The sequence below is a fragment of the Rhincodon typus genome, chromosome 16, assembly GCF_021869965.1.
Source record: "Rhincodon typus isolate 14 chromosome 16, sRhiTyp1.1, whole genome shotgun sequence".
Lineage (NCBI taxonomy): Eukaryota > Metazoa > Chordata > Chondrichthyes > Orectolobiformes > Rhincodontidae > Rhincodon > Rhincodon typus.
The window spans coordinates 5,408,043-5,421,713 of record NC_063347.1 but is presented as its reverse complement, the minus strand read 5'-3'; the positions used below and the strand labels follow the sequence as shown (position 1 = coordinate 5,421,713).

The 13,671-nt window shown below is 46.5% G+C and overlaps 1 protein-coding gene across 1 annotated transcript in view; it reads right to left on the bottom strand.

Annotated features, from left to right (window-relative positions):
- The window catches only part of LOC109922963 (plexin-A1-like), a 545,204-nt gene that overhangs the window by 405,541 nt on the left and 125,992 nt on the right, over positions 1-13,671 (bottom strand). Inside the window, exon 2 of the mRNA XM_048606674.1 lies at positions 3,487-4,774. Coding sequence (XP_048462631.1) covers positions 3,487-4,665 — 1,179 coding nt within the window. The 5' untranslated portion in view covers positions 4,666-4,774. The remainder of the gene's footprint in view (positions 1-3,486; positions 4,775-13,671) is intronic.

The window sequence follows — 13,671 nt, the reverse complement described above, 5'->3', positions numbered from 1 at the left end:
TGCTGCTTGGCCTGCTGTGTTCATCCAGCCCTGCACCTTGTTGTCTCAAATCATGCAAGAGCTGCTTACCCACACACTCAGAGCAGCTCAAGAGAATGATAGCAAATTGTGTTTTCCAGCAATGTAGTGACAAAATGCTGATTTAATGTTTCGAGTGTCAAATGGCCTTAGTACTTTTCGAGCACTAATACAAATCCCATCAGCCTCAATGCCAGCCTTGTGTGGTGTACTGGGGCCAATATTCAACCCTTGGCCAACATCAGTAAGAAACAATTGATAATGAATCTGCGGAACTCTTTGACGCAGCGGGCTATGGAGGCTAAATCATTAAGCCTCCTTAAAACAGAGATAGATAGGTTCTTGATTGGTCAGGGGATCGAGGGTTATGGGACGAAGGCAGGACAATGGGTTTGAGAAACATATCGGCCATGACCTAATGGCAGAGCAGACTCAATGGGCCGAGTGGTCTCATTCTGCTCCTATATCCTGCTGCGCACAAAGCAGGCGCTACAATACCATTGATGAGTAGCCACCACAACTGATTCTGTGGAGCTCGAGATGACACAATCATGTCCTTGTGTACGAGAACGAGGGAGGGGAGGTGGCCATTGGCAGGAGTAGGAGAAGTGAATCCGTGCTTTGGCCAACTTGCAAACCATCCAATAGGCACGCAAACCGTCCCATGCATAATCACTGATAACACATTGCCCACTCAACACAAAGACCACATTTGCTACCATTGCCTATTTACACTCCACTTGGAATGAAATTACAGCACCACCTCGTTAAAAAAAGAGCTTTATGAGCTGATCCTTGTAAATGCAGTCACTGATCACAGGAGTGCTGTTTCACCATTCTCCTTTTTATTAAATAGTGCAGACTCTTGACAAATACATGCAAGATGGGTGAAGAGTTGCTGAAAATCCAGGAAAATATCTAGCTCTCCTCAGATTTGATCCTATTAACCCTCTCCCTCCATTGTAATTGTTATAGTAGCCATCAGGGTAGGAGGTCTTGAGGAGCAGACTTCTGATCCAGGAGCTATGGGTTCAAATCCCACTCCGAGACCTGATGACCATGGAAGGTGTAATAATTGGAATGAGCTCAGCCAGGCTGTTAACCTGGCCCAATCAGGGAGCCCTGGCTGACAGATATAAACAGGAGGGTCAGGGGTTCTGTTCACTCTAGGAGCTAGCTAGGTCAGTGTTATGTATGTGTAAATAAAGGGTAATGGGATACTGACTCTTATGGAGTTATTTCAGAAAGTGCTGAAGAACCTCCCTGTTACTCTTCAAATGAGTGCCAAGGAACTATCTGAGGAGATTGTAGGGGCATTGGTGGTGATCTTTCAGGAATCACTGGAGTCAGGGAGGGTCCTAGAGGGCTGGAAAATGGCTAATGTAACACTGCTGTTTAAGAAGGGAGGGAGGCAGAAGACAGGAAACTAGAGGTCACTTAGCCTGCCCTCGATCATCGGTGAGATTTTAGAGTCCATTATTAAGGATGAGATTGCAGAGTACTTGGAAGTGCACGGTAAAATAGGGCTGAGTCAGGACAGCTGTGTCAAGGGGAGGTCAGACCTGAAATATCTGTTAGAATTTTTTAAGGAGGTAATGAGCAGGTTAGACAAAGGAGAGCCAGAGGACATGATCTATTTGGATTTCCAGAAGGCCTTTGACAAGGTGCCATACCGGAAGTTGCTAAATAAGATAATAGCCCATGGTGTTAGAAGCAAGATACTGGTATGGATAGAGGATTGGCAGAAGGCAGAGAGTGGGGATAAAGGGGTCATTTTCAGGATGGCTGACGATGACTAGTGGAGTTCTGCAGGGGTCTGTGTTGGGACCGGAACTATTCACGTGATACATTAACAATCTGGATAAAGGAGCTGAGGGCACTGTTCCTAAGTTTGCAGCTGACGCAAAGATTTATGGAGGGACAGTGAGTATTGAGGAAGCAGGGAGGCTGCAGAAGGACATTCTTTTCCCAGAATTGGCAGATGGAACACAATATGGGAAAGTATGAGGTTTTACACTTGGGTAGGAAGAAGGGAGGCATAGACTGTTTTCTAAGTGGGGAAAGGCTTTGGAAATCTGAAGCACAAAGGGGTTGGAAGTTCTAGTTCAGGATTCTCTTAAGGTTAACATGCAGGTTCAGTTGGCAGTTAGGAAGGCACCTGCAATGTTAGCAATAATTTCAGAGGGCTAGAATACAAGAGCAATATATACTGCTGAGGCTGTATAAGGTTCTGATCAGACCTCATTTGGAATATCATGAGCCATTCTGGGCCCCATATCTAAGGAAGGATGAGCGGGTATTGGAGAGGGTCCAGAGGAGGTTTACAAGAATGATCCTGGGGATGAAGGGCTTGTCATATGAGGAGCGGTTGAGGACTCTGGGTCTGTACTCGATGGAGTTTAGAAGATGAGGGGGGGATCTGATTGAAACTGATGAATACTGAGAGGCCTGGATAGAGTGGACTTGGGGAAAATGTTTCCACTAGAACCAAATGCCTGAAGCCTATTCTGGCCATTTGGCCCACCCAGTCCCTGCTGGTTTTATACCCCACTCAGGGCCTCTTTCCAAACTAACTCTTAGCTCGACCCTCTGTCCCTTCCCTCATCTCCCATTAAATGCATCCACACTATTTCTTCAACTACTGCCTGTGGGAATAGGTTCCACATTCTCACTAATCTTAGAGAATCTTCTGAATTCCTATTGGTTCCTTTTGTGATTGTTTTATACTGAAGACCTCTAATCACTTCCTATCCCGCCCACCCCAAGTGGAAACATTCTCTCTGTAATCACTGGGGTAAACCTTTCACGGATGTCAAGTTCTGTATCGAGTCAGAGAGATCTACTGCCCAGTAAAGGGCCCTTCAGCCCATCGAGTCTAGACTGGTCAAAAACTATTCTAATCCTATTTTCTAGCACTTGGCCAATAGCCTTGTCACTCGTGAATCTTCTCCTTTCAAGAGAAAAATAGACCCAGCTTATTCATTCTGATATCCCAATCGAGCGCTATATCTGTACATACTTCTGTTGGCATGTTCATAAACCTTTCCCACACATTCTCTACAATATCTTTTTTAACAACAGAGTGACCAAATCTACACACTGTACTCCAACTGTGGTCCAACCAAGGCTTGATACAGATTCAGTGTAACTTCCCAACTTTTCTACTGTGTCCCTCGGGAACCAGACGCCTGTGTCTGGCTGACAGTTTTGCGATGGCTTTGCCAGCACAGGGCACAACCTTTAGTGATTGATCACCTTAACAAGTTAGTAACGTTCTAATGAATTTGAGTGGTTAAAAGTGGCATTGACCAAGCTGCAGCTGCATTCTATTCCCAACAGTTAACAGGCATCAAGTGTTTCCAATTTAACTCTGCCTGCCTGCTTGCATGTTACTACCATTTGGAAACGAGAAAGTGGGATCTGGTAAGAGCCTTTTGGAAGGCTGTAGACTCAGTGTTTCATACTTACAGAATTAATGCAGGCTAGTTCCTTGTTGAGAAGCCATGGCAATGAGAGCTTGCCTTCCCCTCTGTAGCACGACTGAATCCTTTCCTTAATCTTCTGTTTGATTTTCCTCAGGGTGAACAGGCAGAGAGCAGACTCCCGGGGTGGCTTCATCCTATTCTTCTGGCCTTGGGAAAAGACGGTGAAGAGGATGTCCTCCGTCTCAGAGATATCCAGAGACCGGGCGAGGAATTTTCCCGGCTTGGCTAAGTAGGCATCTTGGATGAGGCGGTATTCCACCCCATCCTTCAGGCACCCGATGGGGAACTCCACGTAGGAGTAGAACTTGGGATCGCCTACACACAGCCGGACAATCTTCGACGTGAAGAATTGCTCGCTGTTGGAGTCGGGGGACGTCAACTGAGTGTCAAGTTGCAAGGTTAAGTAATAGACAAACTGCTCGCTACTAAAACTGTAAATGTAGTAGATGTCAAAGGCCGGGAATTTGGAAAGGGTATCTGAAGGGATCTTCAGCTGCGAGGAGACAAACTCGTCCTGGTAGACAAAGCCAAACATCTCCGCGTTTTCCTCATTGTCCATTAGTTTTCGGCTGGAGAGTGTGGGAAAATATTCTGATTTGCCATCGATGGGGGTGCCAATGAAGAGTTTGTTATTGGTCCCATTGGGTCCCTCAATGATCACACCTGACATAGTGGCTGCCTCGTTGACGCTGGACAGGTAATGTTCCTTGCGGTGGTGAGGCTCCCCAAGCTTGAAGAGGTCATCCAGGCGCAGGAACTGGCATATGCCCTGAAAGGTGCTGCCACAGGCAATGAGGCGGTTCTGCTTGTAGTCGATGAGCAGCAGCTTGTTGACGTTCTTGGTCAGCTCCAGGGGGTGCGGGCAGGACTGCACGCTGGGAGGCGGGTAACACTTCTCGTTGTCTTCCACCGGGCCCGTCACGTGGGACCTCAGCATGGTCAAGTTGTCCGCCAGCTTGTAGATCTTGTCGACAGCGCCAACGTAGACAACTCCGGTTTTGTTGTGGACGACCAAGTGGGTCAGGCTCGTGTCGGAAACCTCGAAAGTCCTGAAGGGAGGAAGTGCCCCCTTGGCATGGCCAATCACGGCCAAGTGGAAGGTCACCAGTAACGTCCAGAGACATGAGGGCCGATAACAGCGACTGCTACAGAGCAGTTCCATTGTGTTCCTCTGCGCCTGCTTATATCCCCCCACGCTTCAGGATGAAGGAAACCACGTACAGCCAAATCCTTCATCTAGGTCGCCCTCCGAGCTGCTGAGGCCATCAAACCTGCAAAGAGAAAAGACAGCTGGTTAAAGGAGACTCAGATATGTCCCCCTGCTTGGGCTCAAGTATCCCAATACCCACCCGGGAGACCGAGTGAGGAGAGAATATGGAATCCAACCACTGGCAAATTCACCACATTATGGGCACTTTACAAATTCAACTTGTTGTTGTCATCCCTGCTAAAGATTTAAGACAGGTACGTCCATAAATAAATATCATCCGAGCTGCATTTATTTTATGTTCTCTCTCTCTCTCTCTGCATGTTCGCATCATCGGCATTTATTGCCCACATTGAACAGAGGTGACTTGGCAAAGCAGAGTCCAGGACTGGAGTTACATATGGGCACAAGACAGGCAATACATCTCACTCCACTAGAAAATATTAATAAACCACCCGTATATTTCTTTGTGACAATTGATCCCTGGGGGTGACTTTTGCTGAGTTCCAGCCTCCTGTTGGGATCTGAACTCTCAGCCTCTGGATTCCCCCTCGTCCCACCAGGCGCCCAAGCAACTCCGTGTTTGGAAGGGGCACGGGAGGGGCATAGCTTCCAGTACAAAAGGTGGTCTACCACTCCCATCAAGCACCTCAGTAACAGGCTTTGAAGAAGTCGTCTGCTCCCCAGCAATAACGTGATAGAGGTAACGCTCAGGCGAGAGGAAGGATGGGTCTGCGGAAGAGAAAAGGGAGAGGGAGAGAGAGAGAGAGAGAGAGAGAGAAAAAGAGGAAAGCACAGAGAAATGAGAAAGTACAGAGAGAAAGAGGAAGGAGAGAAAAAGGGGAGAGACTATGAAAGGAACAGAGAGAGAGAGAGAGAAAAGGAGGAGATAAAAGGGGAAGGAGATAAAAGGACAGAGAGAAAGAGAAGCAGAGACAGAGAGAAAGAGAGAGAGAAAAAGAACAGAGAGAGGAGAGAGAGTCGGGAAGAAAGAGAGAGAAAGAGGAAGAGAGAGAAAGGGAGACAGAGAAAAGAACAAAGGGAAGAAGAAAGGGAGACAGAGATAGAGAAAGAGAGAAAGGGCGAGAGAGGAAGAGGGAGGGAGAAAAAGACGGAAGGAGAGCAAAGGACAGAATGAAAGAAAGGGTAAGGCAGACAGATAGAAAGAGAGAGAAAGACTAAAAGGACAGAGAAAGGGTACATGGGAGAGAAAACAGGATAGAAGGAGCAAGAGGGACAGAGAGAAAGAAAGAGAGAGAGAAAGAAAGAGAAAAATACAAACAAAAAAAGCGAGAATGAGAAAAAGAGAAGAAAAGAGAGGCAATTCAAAAGAAAATCGAAACAGCACAGTCTGTGGTGATGTGCTAGCCCACCTCTCCTACACAATAATACAGTGAGTATCAGGAACACAAATCAATAATCTGCCTGAGCTTCATGAGGAGACGGTGATGTCTTAAGAGGAACTCATCACAGAATTGATAAGCTTGAGCAGTCCCTGACCTATTATAATAATCCTTATGTTGGTGCTGACTAAGACACAGACCGCGATCGAGGAATATTCATTGCCAGCTGCGCTGTCAGTTCTGATGCTGGTGAGAGTTCAGACCGGCCGTATGGGTCAGGATCACCCCCTTCACAGTCTGATCAAATCAGTCCCAGAGTTTTGCGGTGGGGGGGGGGGAGTGCCATCCACTGAGCTATTGGCAGCACGGTGGGAGGGGGAGGTGTCTTTGGGGGCTTTCTTAAAACCACTGGCTGTTGAGAAATGCAGCTTGCCAGGATTGGGGGTAAAGCACACCTCCAGGCACAACACTGTACAGGGCCATCAGAAAACTAATCACGGCTCTGAGCCACCCAACACAGAGCTGGGCTGCAGCTCCAGAGATGTAATGCTCAAAGGTTGTGGGTTTGAGACCCGCTCCAGAAGCATAACCCAGACTGACACTCCCAACGCAACTCAGAGGGACAGCTGCACTACAGGGGATGTCATCTTTAGAATCAAACACTGGTGTGCCCTCTCAAACAAATATAAAAGACCCCATGGCACCAGATGTGTTCCCCCTCCTCCCCCACCAACAGTGTGGTCAATATCTAGTCACCAACCAACACTGAACATTATTCCGCAAACAAAAAAAATCTACTCATTACATCGATGCTGTTTCTGGGATCTTACAGTGCATAAAATGGCTGCCAACATCCCTACATTCCAAAAGAATGCAGCACACTGGGAGATCATTTCTTCCCCCTACAATGGGTCACACTATTCCCAAACCCTGTACCAGACTAAGGTGGGGATGTTTACTGAACTAAAGGTTATTAGACATTGCAGTTCACCTTGTCCTTGAATTCCTGGGAAGCATTTGATTGAGAAGAACACAAGCTAAAATCAGAATAGGCCCTAAGCTTGCTCTGCCATGCTGTCCTCTCAGGACGAGCCATATAAATACTGAGGCTGCGAGATCCAGCAGCGAGTAATTCAACTCTTGACTCTCTCCATCTACAAGGCACAAGTCAGGAGTGTGATGGAATATTCCCCACTTGCCCTGGATGGGTGCAGCTCCAACAACACTCAAGAAGCTTGACACCATCCAGGGCATCCCCCACCTTAGTCTGGTACAGTATTCCATCACACACCTGGCTTATGCCTTGTGAATGATACGGGGAGGTGAGTAACCTGCTCCAGGATTCCCAGCCTCTGACCTTGCTCTTGTGACCTCAGTGTATCTACGGCGTGTCCAGTTCAGTGTCTGGTCAATCCAAAGTAACCAATTATTCCACCAGATCCTGAAGTACTTTATTGCAGTCGCCTCTTTTTAAGCAAAATAATGAGGGAAAATAGTACTCAATTAATTCACAGAAAACTTTTGAGGCACCAGTTAATCGCAGGCCAGGAAGTGTGTAACAGGTGGGCGTTTGCTTTCCGAGCACCCAAATTAAGTGACTAAAATAGCATCCACCACAAATATAATTGGGCTGCAATTTAAACGGCTCCAACAACCCTTCCCCCTGCCACCATGGTGACTTGAACTCGCAGCCTCAAGAACCAAGCTCCAGAAAGTACTTGACTTTGTCAGACCCAGTGCTGATCGGATATCTGAGCGAGCTGAGGCTGTGAAGGGATAGTAAGAACTGCCGATGCTGAAGTCAGTGATAACACAGTGGGGAGCTGGAGAAGCACAGCAGGCCAGGTGCAGGAAAGTTGACATTTCCGGTCGGGACCCTTCAGGGCTGTGAAGAGTTTGGGTTGTCTCATGGTTTCCCAGTTGGGGTCTGTAAGTAAGTTTCAACACAATCCTTGCACTGTGGAAACAGGCCATTCAGCCCATACCAACCCTCAAGAGCATTCCATACAAACTCCACCCTATCCCTGTATCCCTGCATTCCCCATGGCGAATTCACCTAGCTTGCACATCCCTGGACATTATGCGTAAATTAGCACGGCCAATTCACCCTAACCTGCACATCTTTGGACCGTGGGAGGAAACGAGAGCACCCAGAGGAAACCCACACAGACACAGGGAGAACATGCAGTGGAATCGAACCTGGGTCTCTGGTGCTGTGAGGCAGCAGTGCTAACCACTGAGCCACCGTGCCAGAGAGCAACTGAAGAGAAAACACAGGCCATTTTTGATTCCTTCTATTAGCAAAGGAAAAGGTAAGGCTTGTTTCCCCAACAATGAACATCTCCCAACAAACAGACCCAATCGCTTTGTGTTGAATCCAATGGCTGTCCTTTAGGATGCAGTGGCAGCTTCCCAACCTCTGGGCCAGGAGATCCAGGTTCAAGTCCCGTCTACTCCAAATGTGTGTCATAATATCTCTGAACTGTTTGATACTAAAAACATTTTCAAATCAGCCTCCCTGACAACTTGCATTGTCCTTGATTACCAAGTACATAAAGTTTATACCCAATTTCTTTTCTTATTCCCAACTGAAGTTTTACACTGATGTATGTGAACCCTGCACCACTGCACTAAGCATTTGCCTGCATCCGGCTCAGCAAATCTCTGGAGAAGGTGGAACAATCACGTTCGGTCCCGGGATCTCCTTCCGTAATCCCTTCTCAATTCCCAGTGGCAAAGCTTTTCTGTCAAAGCTGGGGGAAGGATAGGGGTTACATTGGCAGGGAAGAAAGAAAGGGAGAGAGATGAAAGGAGAATGAGGAGGAAGGAGATAGAGAGAGAGTAGAAGAGAAGGAGTTGAAGAGTGTGAGAAAGAGTGAGACCCGAAGAGTCTGATTCCGTGCTGTATTACTCTATAACTCTATGATACTGAGACAATGAAGTATAACTCTATATAAGGCAGAGAGGAACAGAGACAGATGTTGTGTGAGGTAATGATTCTGAAGGGGTTAATGTTTATGTTACATTGGCTCCAACCAATCTACTGATATCTCTCACACACTCACACACTCACACTCGCACACACTCACGCACTCGCACTCACACTCGCACGCACTCGCACTCGCACACACTCACGCACAGGGACAGGGAGTTCTACTCTTGCTTTCAGATGCAGCAGATGTATCTGGACCAGATTCCTAAGGTCCTAGTCATTTGGCCTGACCAAATGTAGTTGTACTTATTGCTATCCTGTGATAAACCTTCTTATCTAAGAACAGAACCTCTTCCGTAAATATTCTATGGTTCTGTATCCTCTATCCAGAGTGATTAGATGGACCCAAGACAAGGGAGGATCGGTGGCAGTGAACTATCTGCTAGAGCCCTTACCCAGTCCCACAGACTGGAGGAGGAGGCAAATACCATAAGGTGCCAGGAGTGGTCACCTGGGAAAATATCGCAACAGAGACAGAGAGACACCAGCACACAGGGAGAGTGGCAAAAAGACAGAGTGAGACAGGCAGACAAATGTAGAACAATACAATACAGGAACAGCCCCTTCGGCCCACTACGTCTGTGCTGACCATGATGCCATTCCAAGCTAATCCCATCGGCCTGCACAGACAGACACCAACACAGAGACAGAGTGGCAAACAGAGTGCATTACAGACAGACAGACAAGAAGACAGGCAGACAGAGCGACTTAGGCAAGACAGATAGTGTGAGACAGACAGCGAGGCAGACACACAGCGAGGCAGGTAGACAGCAAGATAGACAGACAGCGAGGCACAGAGGGACAGACACAGAGGAAGGAACAGGGAGAGAGAGAGAGACACAGAGACAGACTTAATGCAATTCAGGAATTATTCTCAATGACAAGAACACCTCAAACACTTCACATTCAATTACTTCTTGGAGTTCAACAGTTTATGTAGGTGGACAAATCATGGTTTGGCTAACAGGTTTTAAATAACCAAGCACAGGAAGCAATGTAAATCATTCTGATAACATGTTATTGCATTATGGTGGTCAATACATTGAATGGTTTAGTGTTGTCTCACTGATTGTATTACTGAAAGAAGAAACCAGCCAGAATTGGAGTTCTTTGTTCTGTGTGGAGTTGAGACCTGGGTCTGGAGATGGGGATCTAGTGGGAGCACAGCATTTGGCATGATGTAGCCATAACTGAACAGAGTGGCTGGACAAGTTCAAGGGCTTCACAGTGTCCTTTACGAGAAGAAAAATGCATAGCACCGTCCTATCCTGAAAAGGTGCTTCATGACAAATGCATCAAACAAAAATGCCGCTGCGACTGAGGGGCAAACATTTGGTGAAAGTGGTAAGTTTTCAGTAGTATCTTGAAAGAGGGGAGAGAGAGAGAGAGGGGCGGTAAAAGATTTAGAGAAGTTAAGGTCATACAAAACTGCGGATGCTGGAAATCTAGAACAAAACCAGAAGTTGCCAGAGAAACTCAGCAGATGTGGCACCATCTGTGGACAGAAAGCAGAGTTAACGTTTCGGGTCTGGTATGGCTCTTCCTGAGAACACTGGACCTGAAACATCAACTCTGTTTCTCTCTCTCTCTCTCTCTCTCTGCAGTCATTGCCAAACCTGCTGAGTTTCTCCAGCAATTTCTGTTTTTGTGTTGGAGAATTTGAGCTGAAGACACAACTGCTAGTGGTGGAGCAAATCACAGAATCCCACAAAAAGGCCATTCAGTATGTACTGACTGTCCAAAGAGCATTCCCACTCTGTCTCTGTAACCCCACATTTCCCTTGGCTAATCCACTCTAACCTGCACATCTTTGGACCGTGGGAGGAAACCAGAGCACCAGGAGGAAACCCACGCAGAGACAGGGGAGAACATGTAAAGTCCATACAGATAGTTGCCCAAGGCTGGAATTGAACCCAGATCCCTGATGCTGTGAGGCAGCAGTGCTAACCACTGAGGCGCCAACAAATCCTCGTAGGCCAGTACCGCAGGAGAGCTGAGACCTCAAAGGGTTACAGAGGTGGGGGGCAGTTGGGGAGGGTGAGGACACATGTGGACAATTTATAAAAAAGGGCAAAAAGTATTTATTATTCTGCCTTCGCACACTCTGAAGAAGATCAGACCGATTCCAACTGTACACAAACAACCCTGTGATCACAGTAACCCAATCCTACAATGAAGCTCCCCACAGGATCTAAAAATAACCTCCCCAATTTCCGGTCAAGGCATCGGAAGACAATGGGCTTGTTCAACAGGCTATGATGAAACATGATCACAAGCTCAATAAGGAAACACTACAAAATGTGAGCAAGAGGCAGAAGTTGCCTGCACAGCGTTTTCTATAAACGATTTCAGATGAACAAGAGGAAGCTCATTAAACCTTCAAATATATGCCAGAAAACCAGCTGGTGAAGGGCAGAATGACAACAGCCTCTCAGGAATAATTGTTTGTTAGGTAAAGGTACTGTAAAATATGCAAATAAATTCTATCAATCTCAGTCTGAAGACTAATTTTTCGAGCATCTTGTTTGTAATTTGTGAAAAAGAATTTTCAACTTCTATCATTCTTTGTGAGGACATCGTTTTAATCCTCAAAGGATCTAATTTCTACATTCCTCACTGACCAGTGGAAATAGTTTCTCCCTAACCACCCAGTTCTTCCCCTGAAAAATCTTGAACAGGTCGATCAGATCACACCTTATGCTTCAACGCTGCAGGGAACACAACCCTCTCTCCTTGAGGTTTAACCTTCACAGAGTTCAGGTATCATTCCGATAGAACCACACAATGTCCCCGCAGCACATCCTTCACAAGGCACGGTGCGCAAAATGGCCAATCTAACTCCTGAAGTGATCTGGCCTTTTGAAACTGAAGTTTAGTTCACAGAAAGATAGTCTTTTGCTCTACATGCCAGCCCTTTTTTTTATTCATTCATGGGATGAGGGCATCGCTGGCTAGGCAACATTTATTGCCCATCCCTAATTGCCCAGAGGGCAGTTCAGAGTCAACCACATTACTGTGGGTCTGGAGTCCCATGTAGGCCAGACCAGGTAAGGATGGCAGTTTCCTTCCCCAAAGGACATTAGTGAACCAGATGGGTTTTTCCTTGACAATGGATTCATGGTCATCACTAGATTCTTAATTCCAGAATTAACCCGGGTCCCCAGAACATTATCTGGGTCTCTGGAATAACAGTCCAGTGATAATACCACTAGGCCATCACCTCCCCCTTTGATAGTCAATGGTGGTGCAGTGGGAACGTAGTTATCCAGAGACAAAAACAGAAGTTGCTGGAAAAGCTCTGCAGGTCTGGCAGGATCTGTGGAGAGAAATCAGAGTTAATGTTTCGGATCCAGTGACCCTTCCTCAGAAGCTTTGTGGATTTGCTGGCAGACCTGCTGAGCTTTTCCAGCAATTTCTGTTTTTGTTCCTGACTTACAACATCCATTGTTCTTGTGGTTTTTAATGATCTGCCAATGTAGGGTCAGAGCCCAACCTCACCAGCATTCAATTGATTTGAAAATTTGAAGCAATGGAGTTTGTGAAGCCATCAAAATTGGTGGAAAACTCCATCTGATTGACCAATGACCTTCAGGGAAGGAAATTGGCCATCCTGGCCTACATGTGACTCCAGGCCCACCATATCGTGATTGCTTCTTAAAAGGCAGAGCAAGCTGAGGGCAAGGGCCCTTGACATCCGCATCCAATAGAAAGAAATGCCTGATTCTCCCCGGGTTATTCTTATGACTGCACACATTTCTCCTTTTTAAGTATATATTCAATTTCTATTTGAAAGTTGAATTTGCTTCCCATAACCTTTCAAGTAATTAATTCCAGATCTTTCCAATACATTGCGGTTCATTTGTTAATGTTAGTTTGAATTTGTTTCCATATCCCAGCAACTTTCAGTGTTAATGAAAGTTCCCAGCTTCTTTGCCTGGTCTTGCTAAATACTTGCTCTCTGACCACTGTTCAATGGAAATAGTTCAATACTGAGTGACCAGAGAGCTGGGGTACTTTTCTCCAAAGAGAGAAATTAGAGGGCTGACCAAATCCAGATATTAATGACACTGAAGGGATTCCTTTGATATTGATGTAAGGATGTTCCCACATGTACCTGTATCTGCATATGTTTCTGTGTGTGTACTTGTGTTTGTGTGTCCACGTGCATGTTGTCTGCTTCCGTGTGCATGTGTGTTTGTGTACCCGTGTCTGTGTGTACCTATGTGTTTATCCGTGTTTGTGTGTACTTGTGTGTCCATGTACGTGCATACTTTTGACTGTGTGTATTTTTGCTTGTGTTGATGTGTGTACCTGTGATTGTATGCACAACTGTGACCGTGTATACTTGTACCTGTATGTCAAGGTGTGTATCTGTGCTTGTGTCCATGTGTATACCTGTGACTGTGTGTCTGTGTGTATACCTGTGACTGTGTCCATGCGTGTGCCTACGTCCGTGTGTGTACCTGTGCCTGTGTGTCCATGTGTGTACCTGCGCCTGTGTGTCCGTGTGTGTGTACCTGTGCCTGTGTGTACTGTATCCATGTGTGTACCTGTGCCTGTGTGTCCGCGTGTGTATATCTGTGCCTGTGTGTACTGTGTGTCCATGTGTGTACCTGTGCGTCCATG